The 22,117-nt window shown below is 40.8% G+C and overlaps 2 protein-coding genes across 4 annotated transcripts in view; one reads left to right on the top strand and one right to left on the bottom strand.

Moving 5' to 3' along the window:
* Positions 1-129: 129 nt before the first annotated feature.
* Positions 130-9,932, bottom strand: PDZD9 (PDZ domain containing 9). The gene is made up of 6 exons (XM_074885711.1): positions 9,694-9,932; positions 9,098-9,185; positions 8,051-8,193; positions 5,706-5,840; positions 1,640-1,835; positions 130-645 (listed from the first exon to the last, which is right to left on the bottom strand). Coding segments are annotated over exons 2-6 (648 nt in total). The 5' UTR covers positions 9,100-9,185; positions 9,694-9,932; the 3' UTR covers positions 130-473.
* A 501-nt stretch (positions 9,933-10,433) lies between these two features.
* The window catches only part of MOSMO (modulator of smoothened), a 34,203-nt gene continuing 22,519 nt past the window's right edge, over positions 10,434-22,117 (top strand). For all 3 annotated transcript variants that reach the window (XR_012631099.1, XR_012631100.1, XM_074885727.1), the window contains exon 1: positions 10,434-10,703. Coding sequence is in view for 1 of the 3 variants with exons in the window: in XM_074885727.1 (XP_074741828.1) it covers positions 10,598-10,703 (106 nt within the window). In the remaining 2 variants the exon portion in view is untranslated. The remainder of the gene's footprint in view (positions 10,704-22,117) is intronic.

Here is a 22,117-nt window from a genome sequence, read left to right as displayed (position 1 = left end):
AATGAAGAAATTTACCTTCAAACAAAGATGAATATGTTAGACCTTCTTAGAGCTCGCAACTGCTGCTTGCCTGGCATTAGCAGAGGTAGTGTTTCTGAATGTCTTCTCCACAAGTAGCGTTGATCTCTGAGGGGAGGGCATTGCTAAAACAGCTTTATATAGCTAATATATAATTTCAAATATCTTATGACATTTAGATTTTTTTGAAGTCTAGGTATGTATTAAAACAGATTCAATACAACTTCAGAAAGGTTTTGAAGAGTTCAAGTTTTGAGCTACTCTGAAACAAAGGCAAATTCTTCTACATAGGATGTATCTGATACAGAAGAGCAGGAGGCAGAGGAACTGGTCACATTGTTTTCCATAGCCCAGTGTGAAGGAGGTCTTAACACACCACTAGCTTCAAATTTAGGATTGCTCAATGCATCGACATCATCATGAGGTACAGCATCACCAAGATTGTCTGTGCCTACTCAAAGTGTCTGGCCTGTATCAGAGATCTGCCAAATTTTGGATATTGATGGTAACTTCTGAGTGAATTCACAAGAGTATGATTGGGAAGATTCATACTGAAAAGTTTCCAAGTCTCCATCATCATCACTGCTGGATCCAGTGTCATCTTTGTCCGCAGTATCTTCATTTGTGCTGAAAATACACAGCATGGTATTATTTTAACATGCAATAATTCCCATAGCCATTTAGTTAACTAATCCTGGAGTCTTAATTTTTCTTCAAATGCTTGTTCTAAAGACAGGTTCATTAGTTCTGAAGCTCCTCTAATATCAAACTAATACTACTGTCTGTAGTCCTTTGCACATTATTTCCTTTGGACTCTAAAGTAATAGCTAAGTTGTAATTCGGTCACCACAAAAGCAAGCTATTCTTTTTCTGCTCCTTCAGAACAGCAAATAATTTGATTTGTTTAAACATAAGCTTAGAGGTTTAATCTCTTGGAAAGCCCTTTGCTGTGTGAGCTTCCTTTCTGCTGTTCTAGCCTAATTATCTCCTTTTAATACTTCTGTTCCTTCCCCTGCCTCTGAGGTTTCTTTTCTATTACAACTTTGTGCCTCAGGAAAACTTGTAACTGCCTTGTATCCCATCTAGATTAATTATACTTACTATATGAGCCACCTTTAGGACTGAGAACAATACGTTTTTAAAAGCTTCTATACACAGTAGCTCTCACAAGAATTTATTTTTCCTGAAGTTTAATTTTAAAAGTCATAGTCATTAACCACTGTCAGTAGTTGGGCTGATTAAGAAACAGATAAGCTTTTTACATGGTTGTAGCAAGACGTCCAATCCTTGTAACTGTCTAGATCTTTGGCTATTACAAACCGACATCACCTCTTTGACTTCAGTGGCATTATTGCCAGCCAGACTTTCTGTGCTCACTGTGGAGGCAGGAAGGGGCATGTCTAAAATTAATGTTTGTCCTCACCCTGTCTTCACTGTAACTAGAAAAGTAAACTTTTCCTTTGGTATTTGTTAATTTCAAATCACAGTTTTCTATTTCAGAAAAATAAAAGTAAATCCTTAGACTAACATCCTAAAATGGAAAAGCTATTACCCTATTTATTGTTTCTTGCTAGAATAACAAGGTGTGAAATTCTAATTATGTACAATACTTATTTCTTACTCTGCTGTCATCACAGGAAGCTTTCTTTCAGGAATGAATTCAACTGCACTTTGCCAGTGTAGAGGTACTTCAACACAATCTCTGTGAACTCTGATTTGTAGAGTAGTCCCTATAGGAACATTGTGCAGGAATTGTCTAAGCTCTCGCAGAGTCCATCCCAAAACATTAGCATGTCCAACTTTTATTAGAACATCACCTGGCAAGGAAGAAAATTGAGAGCAATCAGTTTAAGAGACTTTTTCAATTTTTTTGATGTTTGTATTACAAAATTAAAGTCTTAACCACTGTACTTTGACATTTTTATATAAAAGCGTGTGTTTTGCAGCTTTTCAACTGGATGCAATTTTTTTTCCTCTATTTTAACGAAAGTTTTTTTAGCTCCATTAAGACCTAACCTTTTCACAACACCTCGGAAAGCTGCAGTTCACATTTACTTTGGGATTTTTCTGAGTGAACATGCTAAACTTAAGATTGCCTATTCAGTGCTACCTTCCATTTCTGTGGGGTTTTTTAGGCAAGGTAAAGGTACAGTGGTGAATGCTCTGATCAGGACCACTACTTGGGACCAGACAGACTCCAGCAAGGTTGAGCTGAGGTTACATAGCTGCACTCCCAACAGTTCTGCTGGCATCTTCCCACTGCTCCCCTCTACCTTTTCACAGCTGGAATACCCTGTCTATACGTATCTGCTGCCTAGCTTGTATGTCACCTTGCTGTTATCGCCTCCTCCACAGTGTCTAAGTTTACCTACGTGGATGCTGGAGAGAATCCGTGTAACAGCCGTGTCACCTTGTGTTTGTCTGGGCCCCTGGAGGTTTCCAGGGTTTGGCTCTGCTCCATGGCAGGTGCCTGTCCCTCTGTTCTGACAACAACCAACACGTGGGCACACTGCAAGACAATGTCAAGCAAGGCCAGGGGAGAAGTAGTAGGTGCCTATAAAAGCTGGTGCAGAATCTGACCGAGGAGTTCCAGCAGAAAGTGGTTGTGATTTTTTTTGTTTGTTTCATTTTTTTGAAGGGATAAGGCTGCAAATAATGTTCTTACTACCTGCTGCCTATGGAAAGCACTGAGCTGCAGTTTTGCAGAAAGCAGTAGTGTGTCCAAGAACTAGAGAGTACAGAAGCCCCAGCATCTATATATACCATAGGGTATAACAAGATGGGCTTCGAGGGGTTGGGGGAGTTGCAATTACTGTGTAAACCTGTAATTTTGGAGACTGCAAAAGGCAGGCAAAATCAATCTGCAGCAGACTACAGCTCTATCAGCAGCCTGGCAGAAACAGTTGCACAGAGGAGCTGTATCAGGAAACATTATGTACTGAACAGCAACAGACAGCACAGGGGATTTAAACAAGCGGTACAGCTGTCTGCTGCCATATTAGGCAGAGCAAGGCCCTCTCTCCATCTGCTCTGTTTTCTTTTTAACCCTTTTGGGTTAAAAATGCCTATAGCAGAAATTCACAGGCTTTAAAACTGTCTACCTGAACTACTGACTACCATTTTTTCATTCACTTTTTCTACTAACTACTCCTTCTACTCCATCATCATCATCACACCCTCTCTCCACTCTAGCTTATCACAAGATACTGTTTCTAATGGGATGCTAACAAGTAGTTCTGGAACAAGTACCAGGATAGCAGATACCAGAAAAGCAACAGAAAACTTTCTACCACAGTTTTAGGTAAGTTCTCAGCCTCAAACAGAAAAATAAATCACCCAAATTACATGTTTCAAAAGGCATTTAAAATATCTGCAAGACACTCTCAGCTTTTAATAGATTCTTTTAGAATTCTCTTTTCTCTGCCCATACTGTCCTGATTCTTTTAGAATTCTGTTTCTTCTGTTCATACTGTCCTGATTACACTATTGTGGCAAGTCAAAGCCATCTCTGAACTGCAGATGTAAATAATTTTGCTCCTCTGCTCCAGCATCTGGAGTCTAAACCACCCAGCTTTTCAGTTCACCTATCAGTTTTGTGATTGTGGCCACTGAAGATTTGTGTGGAGAAAACCTCCTGCCCTATGAAGGTATTTTGAGGAAACACATGTACTAAGCAGCCCTGTTTCTTCTTGCTGACATGGAGAATAGGGCATGCATACATACACATACACATGTAGGATTTTAAGACATTAGTGTTTCCCACTACCTCTGTTAATTTCTACCTCCTCCTCATTAAGGTCAGCAGAATGGCACCAGCTCTTTCCAGCTACATGCAGTAATAAAATTGTTCTTCTAGGTTCCAGTTTGAAATGGTACAGATAATACTCATCTCAATTAACTGAAAAAATAAGTCCATAAAGATAAAACCTAATTCGCCTTAAGAAAAAACTCCTAAGTGGTGCATTTGTGCATCATATTTTTCTCAAGCCCCATGTTCTGTACATTGGTATTAATGCCAAAATAAGTGTGCTGCCTGTGGTACCATTAAGAGGTGGAGCTTCTAAAAATACTGTATTTTCTGCAAAATTTTACAGCTCTGGTCTTAAATACAACATTTTTGTAAGTTCACTCTAAACATGAATTGAACAAATTCAACTGTTTGCTTTTGTGTGTGTGTGAAATGTGCTGAGTTAGATCCAGGTGGTCCATGAAGCATGCTCAAATTGTTCCTTTTGGCTTCAAAAACTAAGATCAGCTACAAAGGGATGATGTTTATTACCAGGCCTCAAATCCCTTTAAACTATTCAATACTTGTTGCACTATATCAAACACATCACATGCAATAAATAATTTGACTCCTTGTTCTTGTCGCCTTTATTGAAAATGTTTTTGGAGCTTGCCTTTCTCAAATTGTTGCAAATAGAACTACTTAGTTTGTGATAAATATTCTATATTTTTTACCTTACAGATGTAAAAAAAACCCCAAACAAATCAACAAATCGGTATCATATATATGCTTTTATATACCACAGGGAGTTTTTTTAGGGAATAGATGAAACCTATCAGCTCCTAAGTTCACCATAATAAAAAAAATACCTAGTTCAAATCCAAATCCATTTCTATTTTATGCTCGCGATTTTTCCACTGATTTTTAGACTTGGATCAAAAGTACAAAGCCTTTCCTAAAAGGAGGTTAAGAAATCCACTCGATGTTTTTTATTTCATCAAACAAGTAGATCTTTCTTCCTAGTGCTTAGAATTCTAATACTCTCCAAAAGGTGCGAGAATAAAGGACTGCCCAAACTATAAAGGCAATGGTGGGAAGATTGTTCTAATTTAAAGATACGCATTTTCACTGTACAGCCAGTAAATTTCTAAATGACTTCATTACACTCAAGACTTAGCTTCATAGATTTCTACGTTAGAGACAATTTAATACTTGGTAATAACATAGCATGCTATCGTCCCCAAACTGTAGTTCATGAGTCCAATGTAATTGGTCTAGGGACCCATGTGAAGCAGTCAAATTTACAGAGCTTTCAATTACGAGCTTAATATAGGTGTCTGATGTTCCACAAGAAACCTTAATAACTAGTAATAGTCTGTTAGTATTGATATGGCACATTTCAGGTTTAAAGCATTTAGCAAATGAACACCTGCATGGATTGTTAGAGCACAGAGATCAGTCCATTGCCACTTTGCAACTATTCTGTATTAATAAAGAGAAGTAAAAAGCAAACAATAAAGAAAATTCATTTCAAGCCTTTGGGAAGTTTTGTGTTACTTGTAGAGTGAAATTACTTGAACAATAATGCACTGAACAAAGAATGATATTACTCAAGTTTAGTTGCCACATAAAGGTAAGAGTCAAACTATTTTTGGACAAACCTGCGATGAATAGGAAATCTGTTTTTGTTGGAGAACAATATATAGACTTAAATCTTGATCTGATTATGAAACAGTCACCCATATCAGCTATTTTAAGATCACAGGTATTTCATTACAGTGGAATGCTGGCACTGAGCTTTATACAGTTTGTGCTAGTTTCTTTTCTTTGTAATTTTGAATTGAGTTTCTTTTGATCTGTGTAAGTGTAAATAAATCAAGAGACAGGCTCAAAGCATATATGCAGAACAAGAATATTTTCAATGCTATTAAATTTGAATATCACTGTTGGTTCTTTTTACCTGGTTTTAGCTTTCCTTCATTAGCTGCAGAGCTTTTCTCAACAAGGCTAGTCATCTGGAGATATGGCCCATTCTGTATGATTGTAAGACCTAATCCTTGTTCACCCATCCTAATATTTGCCTTCAGTGCTGGCCCTTTGAAAAGTGAGAGAAAAATTTTACTAGTTGAAAGTGTGATACCATTCTTCAATAAAAGATTTAAGGAGACATTTGAGCAGGTGCTGTACCCATAAACAGTTAAGTCCCTCGTCCTTAATTGCTTCTCTAGATAGGCATTGCCTGCTGAGTTGCTGCCAAAAAGCCGTAAAGCAATACTTACGAAAAGTTATAGTGTACTCCATAAACTAGCTTTCTGCAAATAAATATACTGAAAGTAGTTTTTACTTAGAAACTTATTTCTTAAAGAGTCACATGTTTTACCAAGAGAAAAAGCAATACTGTTGTTACTTAAGTATTCATTCATCATGGCAGTATGAATCAGGGAAGGTAGAGAACAGGGTACAGTGTAACAGAACAGAGGAGTTTTTTAGCTATTAAGGACTTCAAGAAAAGATTGAATTCCTATTTAAAAATTGATCTTTCAAATCAATATTTATAAAGGAGATTAATTTCTAAATTTCCAGCAGATTGGTTCCACACCCTACTGCTGACATGAGGGAAGGGACAGTACTTGCCATATTTATCACCTACAGAAAAATACTCTTGAGCATCCGCTATCCATTAAAATGCACAACACAAGTAATATAATATAAATGACATTATCGCAGTGTCTCCACCAAGAAATATAATAGGGTAATAAAAAAATCCTCCATCTCTCAAGCCCGTTCTCATCAAGTGCCAGGAAAAGACTGTCACACGAGTGCTTGAGACTCCTAAAACAAACTGTATTCTGTTAAAAATTACTTTTTTGTCTCTGTTTTAAGATGTAATCTCTAAATGTAACTTCTAACAGTAGGGCAGCAATAACTTAACTGCTTGAGACTGTCTCCAGTGGTCTGGAATCACTTAATGAAAATTCCCACCACTTTACCCCTTTTGTTTAAAATATGGAAATCTAGTCATCTTTCCGACAGCTTCAGTAAAGCTTTGGATCAGGCTCTAAATGACAGCACAGAATGTCTATAAAAGAATCAAGATTGAAAGTATAGCAATGTGAACATTTGATTTGTCAGTTTGGCTGCTGAACTGAAAAACAGAGAAGGAAGCAGGAATGGTTTGAATTTTTTTTTTCCTTCCCCATGAAAAATGCAGGATTTTTTTTGTTGTTGACTAGAATACTACATTTCATTTGGATGAAATACTTAATTTTCATGGTCATGCAAGAAAAGCAAAGGAAGACCCACTCTGGAACACACTTTCATCTGTTGATAATTCTGAGAGGTTGGACGTCTGACTTGCTACTGTTTTTCCAGCTCAGGAATTCATGCAAAGTAGAACAGGATCAGAGGAAAGGATTGAAATCTTTCCTGTGGTGTTCTTGGTCACTTTTCAATGTGTGTTTCAATCTTTTTCAGCCAGAAGAGGGAACTGAATCCTAGTTTCCTACTTCCAGCATAAGTACTTAGCTCCCAGGCCAATAAATGTAAACAGATCACATAAAGTAAGGCTACTTTATATTATTTTCTAGCCAAAATTACTCAGCAAATCCCATTAAAATTCATGAGCAGTTATAGGTCAGCAAATGATCAGCAGTGAAACAACAAACAAAAGATGCTAATAATAAATTTAGCTAACTTCAATTAGAAGCCAGAATCCTGATTTTAAGTTGCTTCTTATTGCAAGTTATCTTGTTGGACATGAGAGGTTTAAAACCATGAAAGCTGTGACTAATCCAAAGCTTACAAAACATTAGCAGGAACGCTAAGATTCACACTTTTAGATGAGACTCTTGGTTTTTTACTATACCTGGTATCAAACTATACAGCCTCCAAGGAAGATGGATTTTCTCTTAGTTCTGTGCTACAGAAAGTTTAGACACTTGACCGAACTTACATTTCCCCTAACACTGTCCTGATTTTCTCCAAGGTCACGTTCAATTCTGCACGTTCTGCAGGCAGCAGCATAGGATCTCATCCAGTCCTCTTCTGCTGAAAAAACATCTTTTCATCTTGTCATCTGCCTACAATTCCGTTTCAAATACCCAACCTCAAGAGCGGGAATGCCTCTTGATGCTAAGAAAATCTGGGGCACTGGGGTCTCTGTGAAGAACGTAAACTGTCTGGTAGCACAAGGACTTTAAAAGTTTGAGATACTGAAATAACAGGACTGGAAGAGTAGTGCTGGGGCAGCAGTGAGGAGATGGAAATGAACAAAGGGAGAAATGACCAAAAGAGATGGAAACTCACTCTTAGTTTCATTCCCAACCACTGGTGAAGACTGTGAATGTCCCATGCAGTCCAGAAGAGAAGCTTTTTCTATGGAGCCAAAACCCCTGGGCAGGTGTGTCCTAGGTGAGCCTCTTGGAAATGTGCTACTGCTCCATGATGGCCTGTGGAGGAAAAGTGTACCAGCAGGTGAGGTGGCAACTGCTCCCCCCGCAACTGCTCAGAGCGTAGGTGGGTTCTGAGCTCTCCCAGCACCACACCAGTGTCATGGGCATAGGGAGGTCTGGCGTTGGGCAGAGAATGTGTCTGCACCTAGTGCATTGTTTAGTCCAAGAGGAGTAATTTGATTTTGGCTGCCTGTCTGTCAAAACCACAGCTCTGTCTGAGGCCTCAAAGCTTTCTGGAGAACCTATAGCTGGCAGTGTTCTCCCACATAGCATCCTCAGGGATGTGCTCATCTCCTAATAAACCTGAGAAAGATTAAACAGCTGACCACATAGCCTGCAGGGTATGGAGACTGTCACTATTTTTGACTTCATATTTGCCTGCATATCAAAAGCCAATGAAAACCATATCTTCCCTTTCTGTACCGTTTCCACCCCTCCTTCCTTTATTCCTTTTGCCATGATGCTGAGTTATTTGGAGACAAACTCATTCTGAGGCAGACTTTTACATAATGCTCGTATTAAAAGCTATTTAAATACCACTTAAAGCCAATTTATAGGATAGTTGCAGATGATTCTTGGAAATAACTTCTTTTCAAGGCTGCTGGATTCCCATTGTTAGTGCAATATAATTTTTAAATCTTTTAAATAAAAAATCAATTGTCCCATTTCTTCCACACAATTGTTCCTAGTTTAAAAGGAATCATTTCAGCTGTTTTTCATCAAAAGCTTTACTATTTTCTCCACCCTTAAGAAAATCTGTCAAGATAGGCGATTTCCATAGAACCTAGTCCAGCTCTTGTCCTCCAAATAAGTCCTACTGATTGCTGTTGAACACCTTAAGATGACTTTACTAATATCTCTATTTTGTTTGTATAGTCACCCATCTATATAAAAGACTTACATAAAAATAAACAGCACAGACAATTGCCCGCTTGGCTTCCTGGTATGTTCTGTATAGACCAGTTATGGAAAAAGCAGGTGGGTGTTCACTGTTAGAAGGAAAAAAAATGTAAGCAATAAGGTATTTTTCAAGTACCTGTAGCTGTGGGGGCTGCTAGACTAATTTAGTTCAGCATTTCCATGCCAGAAGGACAGTATCAAAGGCACAGAGTTATTGTGGCCAAAAGCGGGCTGGTTTCCCACATTTGGTGCATTGTTCATTTATTGGCTACAGATTCCCCCCCACTTCAATATAGATGAATCCATGGAAAAGCATGTCATCAAAAGTCACTGTATCTGGGTGAATTTTCTAGTCAAGGGTAATTAGGTTTTCTTCCAAACACATGGCACAGACAGCAAGGCAATGTAGTGCTTCTGCGGTGCTCCACAGTTGGGTAACATCTGGAGGAGCCTCCATGTCTCAGTCCTTCCACTTCCCCTGTTTTTACCATTGCTACAGAAGCAACTCTGAAATTTAAGCTAATGCCCAACATTTCAAAGGGATAGTGACAGTGACTAGTGAAACACGAGATGGTTTTTTTTGTGGTGAAGACAGACCTGTGATGGTTCCTCAGCTCTCTTTACGCAGTGCTGGCCAAGTTGCTCATTCTCATCAATCTGCGCCGTTTCCCTTGGGGCAGGCAGGCCCTGCCCGAGGGCGGTGAGGAGGGGGCAGCCCCGGCTGCACCCAGCCTGAGGGCTCGGGGCCGGGGCCGGGGCCGGGAGAAGGGAGGGATCCCCGTGCGCCTCGGTTGAAAAACACCTTTGGGGATACAGATGCGTGAGGGCAGCGAAGGACTAGGCCGCGGGGCAGGTGTTGGGGCCCACCCAGGGCGAAGCTGGGCGGGGACGAGGCGGAGCCGAGGCCCGGGGCACCGGCCGCCCCTCACAGGAGACCCGCCCTGAGGCGACGGCCGCCCCTCCCCGCCATCTGCATCCCCGCGCGCACCGGCGGCGGCAGCGCCCCCTACAGGCCCCGCGGCGGCGTCATGCCCCGCCCCCTCCCCTAGCCCCGCCCCCGCGGTGCTCCGCCCCCCCCCGCCGCTCCCCGCGGACAGCCCGCCCCCGCGCCCGGCCGCCGCCCCGCCCCTTCAGGGCCAGCCCCGCCCTGCGCCCCGCCCACAGCGCCCCGCCCCGCCGCGCCGCGCCCCGCTCCCTCGAGGAAGCCCGCCGCGGCCTCGGGGGTTCCCCCGCCCCGCCGCGGCGGAGGCCCCGCCCCCCCGCGGGAGGCCCCGCCCCGCCCGGGGGAGAGCGCCGGGGAGAGTGGGTTTCCCTTCCGGAGTAACCGCCGCCCCCCCGCCCGCCGGGTTCGCTTCCGGCTCCGACCGGGGGGCCCGTTCCTGGCGCCGCTGCCGAGGGGAGCGCGGGGCCCATGGAGCCGCGGCTGTGAGGCGCCCCCGGCCCGGGCCCGCTGCGGGAGCCGGGCGGAGGCCGGAGCCGGGAGCCGCCGGAGCCGGAGGAGATGGACAAACTGACCATCATCTCAGGATGCCTCTTCCTGGCCGCCGACATCTTCGCCATCGCCAGCCTGGCGAACCCGGACTGGATCAACACCGGCGAGTCCGCGGGTGAGGGGGGCCGGCGGCGGGGGCCCGCCGGGGGCGCGGGCGGCAGGTGGCTGGGGGACCGCGGGGTTCGGGGCCCGAGGCGGCGGGGGGGCCCGGGGAGGCTGCCCCTGAGGTGCCGCTGCTCAGGCGGGGGCCGCGGGGCCTGGTGCTGTCGCGGTGGGGCCGGGGGGAGGAGAGCCCCGGGGGGGACAGGAGGGGCGGCTGGGCCGGGTCCCTGGCGGCTGCGGGGAGCTCCCGGGGCCGGACCCCGGCGCGGAGAAGGGCGAAGCGCCCGCTCGGAGCTGGCGGGACCCTCCTCCCCGGGCAGAGCCGGGGGTGCCCCGCGGTGCGTCCCGGCTGCTGTCCCCGGGCGCGGAGGGGCCGCGCTGTGCGGAGCCCTGTCTCCCAAGGGGTCCTGCAGAAGCCCCTAAACCCTCTTTGCGCTCCCTAAAGCCGGAGGGCGAGGGCGGCATCCCCGCCTGTGTCTCCGAGGTTCAGTCACCTTGGACAGGGAATTTAGATGAGTCTCTGCACAGTTCGTGGCAGGTTTTGAATGTTGGGTACGATACTGATGGTTCCTTTGTTGCAGGGAAGATCTTGCCTTCCTTCATATTTTTTTTTTCCAGAATGTTTCCCGTATGCTGATTTTCATCAGCTTTTAAGCCTAGATCCTGTGTGATTTTTATTTTAGAATCTGACATTGTTTTCTTTAAAAGAACAAGGATTTGTGCATCTGTCTTTTTACTAATGATGTAATTGTGTGAACAATTTATTTCAGCCTGTTGATAAAAACCTGCATGTTCTGATGAGGGGAGTAGGGAGAGATAACAGGAGGAGGGATGCCCTTTGACCTCATGTCCTAGAGAAACCCGAACCTTCTTACCTGCAAAGGAAGCCATCCTTACTACAGACAGATGAAACTTACTTAACCAACTTTTCCGAAACTTATAATTTCCAAGCAAACCACAGGTATAGAATAGAGAAAAGGGGTCTTGGGGTAAAGGCTTAAATTCTTGAGTGTAAAAAATTTTCTTTGTCTGTCTTGCATCTTCCATGTCTAATATTTGGTGCACGTAAGAGGACTGAACTGGTTCAAATGGAGTAATATTCCCTTTATTCTGAGGGAGTATTAAAAATGTTGGGTATTAGGGATTGATGACTGGCCATTCTCTCTGACCAGACTATCTTTATGGTTTGTTTTTAATTGCTTCTAGTTAGCTACTCTAGAACCTGGCCTTTCCTTTGGGGTCGAGAGGAGAGGAATAAGTCCCTTCCCTTCCTAAAGTGCAGCATTCAGGAACTCCCTAGATGACTTCACCATTCCTCCTATACCTAATTCTGATGATCTTCCTGCCTATGGCTACATAAAATAGTTGGTTCTTTCCTCTTACAGTTCTACCTAGCAGCAGTGCTGCAGTAATGAGCCCTTCTTCAGGGGCTTAAAGTCAAATAAAAAAATTTTCATTTTAAATATTTAACTATGTCTGTCTTAAGTCCTGCCTCATGTTAATAGATCCTATGCAATGTGTAAGATGTTGGATTCTCTGACTGTATAGAAATGAGATAACAAAAACTATTCTAAAGAAATTGCTGATGGAAAGAAAGGTCTTTTGGGAACGAAGCACAGTCCATTACATTCTTGGTTAAAGAAAAATGTTTAATATTTTATATACTATTATTAATATACTAATATTAATAACCATAATATATAAAGATTAATATAATCTTTATAATACAAGAATTGTTTCATGAAATATTATTCTTCTTAGTTACTTGATGAATGTACTCCTTTTAGAGGTGCAAATAATAGTTTTAATTAGGCTAGCAAACATGAAATCTCTATGGATTTTTCTGAAGGACTTCACTAGTCAGATAATGTTTTGACAGACATAAGCCTTTTCTTTGCTATGTTTTGAAGTCAAAACAAACTGTTGATCTGATAAAATTGTAAAGGAGAACTAGCTGTCATCCTTCCTTAATGACTCTTTTGTAGATTTTTATTGATATAGGATTTGATGCGCTCTATTAGACTTCTGGTTAAAAGCAATATAAATGTGTATTTCTAGTACTAGACCTTCTAAAATGAGCCTTTTGCTCAAACAGTAAAGAAAGGAAGTGTGAGGATGCCCATTGAATCAAGGACTTCCTGTAGCAAACACTATAGTATTGAATTGTGAGATAAATGCTTTTATGAGTGCTGTTCATTACGCAGAGACTGCTGTGGAGAAGTATGGCACAGGAGGACACAGCCCTGATGTAAACCCTGTCCCAGCTGCTAGCGCGATTCAGGCACTCTAAGCAGACTACCATACTTGGACCACATTCAAACCATCCAACTTCCATATGTGCCACTAAGAAGTAGGTTTTTTTTTGAAGCATCCTGCTCTCAGCTGGTGAAAGAAGCTATTTGGTGAAATATTTCTTTGCTTTACCTCTGTGTTCTTAAGTTCATCTCCTGTGGGAATTATTCTAGATTCTGCGTCTACAAGTCAGCCTAGTACCAAGGAGAAGGGGGAGTAATAGTGTTTCTCTGCTTGGCTGCTGTCCTCAGGGCTCTGAAAGGCAGCGTGGAACAGCCTGGTCTTCTCAATACTGCAGCTGTTTGAGAATTGCATAGAGCAGAGGTCTTGGCAAACCTGGGAAGGCAGCACTGCATTGGCTCATTCAGAGCTGTTTACAGCCATTAAGATTGGGAACCTGGGCTTATGTTTCAGGGGAAAAAAAAAAAAATCTGTTCTGATTTGAATGCTAAACAATATGTACCTCTTACTCCAGAGATAATGATGATTTTCTGCTAAATTGGATAGCAAAATAAATCAGTGGCTTTAATGCTTTGCTGAAAAATCTAGATTGTTTTCCTTATTTTTTTTTTAAAGGAGCTTTAAAAAAAATGTTCTTTATGTTCTGGGGGGATCGATATAGAGGAAGGGCTGATTAGTCTCCTAAATCTTACTCTTAAAGATAAGTTTTACAGTAATTTAAAAAATGTCGTCTATAAAAATTCCTCTCCAGCACTGTAATTATGAGCAAAGGATCGCAACTGAGATCACTGCAGGTTTCGGATGCTTATCTGTCTTTAGGCCAGAAGAACTACACCTTTGTGGACATAGGTCCCAGTCTCTATTGGGTGCTTTTTCTTTATGTAGTTTTGTAAGAATTGGTCATTAACTTGGTTTCAGGTATTTCATACATCTTTAAGATTACAAAGGAAAAATGAACATGAAATGGATTTTTCTTTCAGAGAGTTCTCAGTGAGGTTTCGTTATTTGTGGTGTGCAAGTACAGAATACTGATAACTCCAATCTGGAAACCAGTGGCTTCTCAGTATTCTTGCACTGACATCCTTTTCTTATCAAATTGATATTCTATGTGAGAAATAAGGACAGAGTTGGCTTTAATTTAAGCCAGTGCCCAAACTCCCACTGATTTCAATAGTAACGAATTTTGCTCCTGTATCTCCACTTCTTTTGCGATGAACTTTAAAAGCTGATAGTTTTGTCTCCATATGTTCCTTTTTTGTGTGGGAGTGTCTTTAATGATTTTGATATTTTGTCTTCAGTAGGGGAGGAGAAGGGATAGAAGTTGCTCTAGCTTCAGCTCTCAACCCTTTTGTAGGGAAAAGGGTATGAATAGTATGCACAGTTGAAATTAGACATGTTAAAAGATGTACATGTGGGGGGTTTGACAATTTGAAAAGCTTTTAGGATAGGTCAAATAATTCAAGAGGATAATTTAATCAAATAAAATCCCCCTTCAGAAAGCTAAGCTATCAGTTTATTTATGTGACTTAGTCATCCCTTCCTATGTAGCATGATTGTTCATTTGATTCCAATTTACAGAACAACGTGTACCTTCGTTACAGCAGTCATTAAGTTAATATGGATGTCAGAATTTAAGGCTGCTGAACTCTGATGGGTAACTTCTACAGCAGGTATTTATCACATCCTCTTATGTTGATACATATATCACAATGGGACACACAGTATAATGTTATGGCCAGGCCACTCAGCGTATGCACAACAGTGCTGTCTGGGGTGATATTAGTGTTCAGCAGAGCTTCCAGTTTTATCTTGCATCTGTGACAGAAGCACCAAGGTCACTTATGTTAGGAATTATACTTTTCATTTAAACTGCCTTCTGTACCATGCTGTGCAGTAACAGTATGATAGTAAGTGGTGAATCTACAACATACCGCTTAATTTGTCTGTTTTGTTTACAGATGCTGTGCTTTCATGTATCTTCCAAAGTATTATGTGTAGTTCTTGGTTTTGCGTACTCAGTTGCTTTTTTGTTTGTGAATTATGATTCCAGATTCAGTGGTATCTATGGTCTTATAGAAGAGCAAGTTATACCCAGCAGGTCATTCCTCCTGGGGCAGTTAACTCTGCTGCTGTGAAATAAGTTGTCTAGTACTAAGTGGCAAATTACTGCTGTTCAGTGTTATTCCTCTGCATGTGATAGCTTTTCCTGAGAAATTTTGCTCCACACTTCCAACAGGAGCTGTAGCTTTGTTGGGTTCAGCTTGATGAATGGTCACAGGTGATGTGACCAAGCAGGGATGCCCAGCTCCTGCTGAGCTTGAGACCATATTGCCTCCAAAATCTTACTCTTTACTTGGAGCACTGATTAGACATGGAATAAACCCAAGACCATATGAAAGTACTCAAATGAACCAGTATTTCTAAATAGACAAGGTAGAATAAATAAAGCATCAACAACTTAGAAGAAGGTGTAAACTTGAGTTCCAGCTAGCACTATTGTTCTAAATGCAGTTGTCAGCTCAAAAAGTAGTGGTATGTAAAAATTAGTATGGCATATTACCACTTCTGCCCTTTAGGGCCTGTGCTGAGAAACTGTTAATGTACAGTGCTCCTCTGGAGGAGTCATGGTGTAGAACAATCATTGTGTTGTCCACTGAAGTAGACAGTGTTTTGTTTCTTTGATGTATGGATAGTTGGCTTTTCAAAAACTGTATGTAAAAGGGTTCTGATGATTGTTTGTTAAGCACCTTGAAATATATTCAAAACACAGCATGCTTCTCCCGGTTCTTCTCCATAGAGAATGATGGGAGCAATTCTAGGATGATATGGAATGATGTCATATATATCCTGTATAAATGATAGGAAGAAATTCTACAAAATTTCTTTTCCTAATGTTTTTTGTACTGTATCACGTAGGGCTGTGAAGATGAGGGGATTAGGACCTGCTGTAAGATGCAGGCACTGCTAAGAGTACTTGCCTTTTAGAGATGTTGCCAGTGCCTTAAAAACAATACAGACCCCAAATAAGAACTAGTAAGGACTGGCAAAGAATCTGAACCCCATGTAATCTGAATACTCTAACAAGAGCAGTCTGTTAATAGGTGTGCCTGAACTGGGAGTGTCAGTGCCATCTTTAAAATTAACATTTCCATTCCACTTCGTGACTGTAGATGTCTTTCAAGTGGATGTAAAAATCTGACAAAGCAGAGTGTTTGAATTGTGCTTTGGTTCTATAATTGACCAGGCCTTAAGGCACAAGAAAAATTAATAGTAAGGCATTGTTGTAATGAATTAATTTTGTGCTTGCTCAACCACTCAACATTTAAACATATGGAAGTATTTTATGTGTAGGAAGAATCTCATGAAAGAGAGCTGTGTCAGCCTGGTTATTTGAGCCTGCCAGAGCAGAGATGAGAGAGCTGATTGTTTTTGTCCATAGAGCAACTGATGTTTTACATCTGTTTTTTAACAAATACAAATTAATAGTGCTTCTGTTAGGTGAATGTTTTGGTTTCTCTGTAGTGTGTGAAGGTACAAAACTGTTAGTTTGCTTCCCACCAAATCCTGTTGAATTACTTATTCTCTGATTAGTGTTAAAGAATTAGGTAAGAAATAACTGATTATAGCGTACAGATCTGGGAGCCAGTATTACCTTTTAAATCTAGCATCTGGCAAGACTGACTTAAGATGTTGGAAAATTATTGTGATAGTACCTCCATTTCTTCCTCTGTAAAATAGAGCTGGTATCTTTATCATAGAAACTTCTGATAGCATTAGCAGCAAAGCTTTAATTTGATTTTTTTTTTTAAACTTTTGTTTCCTATCACAGTTTTACTTTATTAAACAGAGAAAAAAAAAATCTAAGAATAACAGTTATTTCATTTGTCTTTTCTGATAGTTGATGTTTTTACTAAGGTACCTGGGTTTCAGGTGTTTGGAATAACTTTTTTTTCTTTATTTACTTCACAGCAGTATGTACAATTACTATAGAACTAAATTATACTCAGTATGTGCAGATACAGATTTGTTTTTACTCAAGAAGTGCGTAGTTGTAAATCTGCTTTATAGACAGTACAAACTGTGGGAAAGGTATCTTGCTGCGACTTCAGCTTTGTGCCTTCAGGAACTATCTGTGTTTCACTAATAGTGATGATTTTTTAAATCAACTTAGAGCTGATATTAGGCATGTGTATTGCATTTGTTGCCACAATATGACACTGAGATTAACACAGGAGTGACTCAAATATATGAAATTAAAAGTAAGGATTCAATAGTATGTACTGCAAAACAAAGATTTAAAACTGTTTGAAATTAAAAAAAAAAAGAGTCCTGTTAATGACTGAGGCTTATTAAAAACACTTGTTTTGTTTAGTTTCCAGCCAGCGCTTACATGTGAGCAGCATTATGTAAACTCCATTTGTACTTTTGCCAAAGCAGAGATCAGTAGGTCAAACTTTAAAGCTTGACCTACTTTTTTTTATAGGTACCTCACAACAGCTCAACTTTTTCCCACTTATTTTTTTGCTGGTCTTGAAACAGTAGAGAACTAACTTTTCTGCTGTAGTACAGCTGCAGTATGTAGGATTTTGATCTTATGCAGGAGTTCTCCACCTAGTTCTTGAATCCTTTTCCAGCAGTGGTTGATACCTGTGTATTTCAGAAGAAGGTAGCTAGTGTCTCATGGATGAGGAGGAATACTGACCTTTGAAGAGGTTAAATGCTGCTATCTATTTTAAAATGAAGTACAAAATTATGTTTGTAGTATGGTGGATCAAATACAATATGGAGGCTGTGTTTATTTCTTGTACAAAGTAATTTGAGAAAATTATAAATTGTTATAAATTTCTAGTTTATAAAACTTCAAAAAGAAATTTCTTATTACATGATTATAAGTTATTGTGATTCACAGTGCCTACAAATTTAGTAAAGGACAGAGTCTTTTTTTATTGAGGGCTATAGGCAGGAAAAAAGTTTTGTGGTAATTTTGCAGCAATCCCCTTATGTGTGCTCCAGTCGCTTTGCTCAATTTCACTTTTCTTCCCCAAGCCTCTGACTGATGGAGATATACACAGATCTGAAAAACTGGAGATATGGCCAAGAGGAGGATCTGTGCAGGGTATGTGTCTATTTTAAGGAGAGGGGATACAAGCTAGAGCATTTGACTGGTGAAGCACTTACATTGGTTTAATTCCATAGGAATCTATATGGAATTAACAGTCATAGGTTTTATCCTTTCTCAGGGTGAAGCTCTTGGTTTCTTTTTATTATATCATATTTTATTTCCTATTTGATGTATTACCTTGTATGTGTTTTTTAAATTTTGTAAATAGAGTTGATTACAAGAGTTTGGTCTCTTGGATACCTTAGGAAATGTAGTCCAATCGTGATGGTTTGTCTGTGGGATGAGCTAATCAAGTATGACACACTAGCTGCTAAGAGTTAGAGGTTCAAAATTTCACAGAGTATGTAGAGTCAAGTTCCCCTCTTTGAGCAAAACATATTCAGTCTATTATGTCTGGGTCCTTGGAATGAACTAAAATGCTCCCTTGTGAAGGCATCAAAAGCCTCCCAGGGATTTACTGCAGTATCAGAAGCCAGCATTTCCTATCCACGCAATGTAGTGCGATAAGCAACAGTTGGCTGCTACCCAAGAGCCTCATGGTAGCTGCAGTTCTGTGCCATAAATTACAAAGCACTTTGGGATTATTAAGGTTGACGGTCTCTCAAGGCGTAATGGTTAATAACACACTTAGATGTTTAAATATTTGTCCAGTTGAAGACAGTTCACATTAGGCCTTGAACTTGACCATGAGGAATTCTTTGTGCAGTTGTTTGGACACTGCATTAGCAGGCCTGAGCTGTCTCTGAGCTTGGTACATCCAAGAATTTAATAATCAAATGACAGTGTTCATAGGCAGTAAAATCAAGTAGTTTACTTTTGTAGTGCTCATTATTGAGCCAACTTCCTAGTTTATAGTGTTGCATTTCTTACTCCTGAGTTTCCTGTTCTCCTGCTCTCCAATCATTGCCCAAGTTATTCTTGCCTTGTTTCCACTTCTTTTGCTGTGACTTCTTCCAGCTATTGGCAGTGATGTAATTTAGTTGTATTTTAAGGAATAGGTATGGGATCAGAATAAGAGAGAATGGGACAGCTGATTGTTCCATGTGCCTCAGAACTGCTTTGCAGTGAATACTTCAAAAGAGATACTTTGAATCTAGATTCTTTTTACACTTCTCAAGTTGATGGCATGTATACTAATGTTATTAGGATGTCTCAGTGAAACTGCTTGCTTTCTGCAATAAAATCTTATATACCTCTGAAATGAGATGGATCCTGACTTCCATGATAGGCAGGTCAAATGTACAAGTAAGGGAGAACATAAGTATGAGCTTAATCCATCAAACATACACAACCTTTAATTGTAATGTCTGTATACCAAAACAAAGTCAAGAAAACTGACAAGACTGTCATTGACCTCAGGTTTCCTGAAGGTAGACTTTTGTATAGAAGGTGACTTGTTTGACTTGAAAATTTGCTTTAATGTTCAGTCTTCTCTGTACAAAATAGAGGTATTATGAAGTGCAGCATTAAGAGGTGTCTTTTCTCAAGCACAGACAGCGACCAGTGGTATTCACACAGTCAGTGGAAGTGTCAGCTCAGAACAGTGGAAGATTCTGATCTCCCTTCTTGTAGAGGAGAAAATGCACTGCATCTTCTGTGCCTGTTGATGCGAGGAGCGTTGTAGGCGTTGCATGCGGTGGGGGAAGAGAAGTCACAAGGGTGAAGAAAGAAATTTTTTTTGCTTAGGTTAAATTCCATTCTGAAACTAATCATGCACGTAAATTCACGTGTTAATGATGTATTTCTCCATTGTAGAAACTCATGTGGGAAGAAGCATGTTTCACTTTGTTTTTTAAACCCACACTTAATTCAATTTAAAAACTATGCAACAAGATTATACAGGAAACCTGAAAAGATTGAATGGCCAAGAATTTCTAATGTGGTCTCATAAATTCTTTCAGTGGAATATTATTGGGTCACTCAGCAATACAAGAAGCAGCCTGAAGCTTAATACATGAAAAATGGTGGAATAGAGAGAGTACAGGCTAGAAGTAGTAGTTGCTGTTTGTAAAACAGAAGTTTGTTGACTTATGCCCAATGTAATCTGAAGTAAATGCTCTCTCTAAGTATATGTTCAGTAAGATGAAGCTGGTGATAAAGACAGAGCATTTCTTGGCTGTTTATACTGAATCTAAAATTAGAGAGAATTCTGTTTCAGAATGTCAGTATAACAACTGTATAAACATATGTTAACAGATATGCTCTGTGGAGCACTATATAACATCTGATTGCTTTTTAAGAATAGTCCCACTTGTTCAAAAGGGACTGAGCCCTGCTGTTAAGATAAAGTCATATTTTATTTCAGTAAAGTGCAAATTTATCTGTTCAGGAGTGCTCTGTCTTCTCTTATTCTAGCCAAAAAAAAAAAGTCTCCAGACTCTTACAGTCTATTTTTGTAGATGCTGATTTGTGATAAGGGAGAAAGTGTTATCACCACACAGACAGCACCTGTTAATTGCCTAAATTCAGGCTTAAGTTATGCAGGCTTCTAAAACAAGGATTTGCCTTAGTATTGTGGTTTAACCCCAGCCAGCAACTAAGCCCCACACAGCCACTTGCTCGCTCCCCCCTGGTGGGATGGGGGAGAGAATAGGAAGATTAAAAATGAGAAAACTCGTAGGTTGAGATAAAGACAGTTTAATAGGTAAAGCAAAAGCTGCACACAAGCAAAGCAAAATGAGGAATTCATTCACCACTCCCCACTGGCAGGCAGGAGCTCAGCCATCCCCAGGACAGCCGGGCTCCATCACACGTAACGGTGACATGGGAAGACAAACGCCGTCACTCTGAACGTCCCCCCCTTCCTCCTTCTCCCCCAGCTTTATCTGCTGAGCGTGATGCCAAATGGCCTGGGATATCCCTGGGGTCAGTTGGGGTCAGCTGTCCCGCCTGTGTCCCCTCCCAACTCCTTGTGCACCCCCAGCCCCCTCGCTGGTGGAGTGGTGAGAGAAGCAGAAAAGGCCTTGAGTGTGTGTTAGCACTGGTCAGCAGTAATGGAAACATCCCTGTGTTATCAGCACTGTTTTCAGCACAAAGCCAAAACACAGCCCCATGCTAGCTACTGTGAAGAAAATTAACTCTATCCCAGCCGAAACCAGCACACCCAGCAAAAGGAATAAGAAAATAGAACTTAAGGATAAATCCTGAATATGCTTCCTGCCTTCCTATTCTTTGTTTTTAATGTTTTTGTTGTGATGGGAACAAGAAGTAAATGCCCAAATTTGAGAATTATTACTACAAAAGAAGGTGGTTGTTTTTTCCTGATTTGCCTGAAAAGTTAAAGCTACCTTTTATACTGGGGGGGGCTTAAAATGTTAATCAGGCAGGAAACTATGTGCTGGCTGTCCTTGAGGACAGATTGTATGTAGTTAAGCTGCATGTCAGTCTGTCTTTCGGTGCATGAAGTGGTACTTGTAGAGAATAAATTCTTTGGCCCTGTACCTAATCCCTATTTAAGGTGCAGTTTAACCTGTATTGCCAGTTGTTACAAGCATGTCATATACAGATTTGGCAACAGTTAAAAAGTGCCTTTAGGAATAAAAACTAAGGTTAGCTTTTATTCTACTTGAAATATTACTCTAGTTGCAATGAAATACATCTTGGGACATTTAGGTGCCATTTTTCAATTGACAAAGGTGCCTTATGGAATAAAGCAAGTCTAGTAGACAGAGATGGTATCTTTTATATCCACAGTAGAGTGGGGAAAACCTGTGTGTCCAAGGAAGGGCTTGCAAGACCCGAAATGTGCTTAATCTTTCTAATTATTCTATTTGTTCTAATAAAAGGTATTACTTCTACCTGCAAACTTGCCTTTTCATGTCCTCATTGCTGTAAATGCAGTCCTGCCATCAGTTACGTGATTTAAAGAAATTGCCACCAAATTGTTAGTACGTTTTACTTGCTTTTTGAATATTTTGTTCTTTATTTAGTGAGGTCTGTTGTAGTTTCTGGCAATCTGGGCCTAAAATTTGCTCTCAGCAGTGGACCAGGAGAAAGTTAGCCTCAGCTGTAAGAAAGCATTCAAGCACATAAGGTGTATTTAGGCTGAGGGT

Source organism: Strix uralensis, chromosome 16 (assembly GCF_047716275.1).
Source record: "Strix uralensis isolate ZFMK-TIS-50842 chromosome 16, bStrUra1, whole genome shotgun sequence".
In the NCBI taxonomy this organism is placed as follows: Eukaryota; Metazoa; Chordata; class Aves; order Strigiformes; family Strigidae; genus Strix; species Strix uralensis.
Note: the sequence above shows the minus strand (reverse complement) of the source record. Positions and strands in the feature narration are given on the sequence as shown.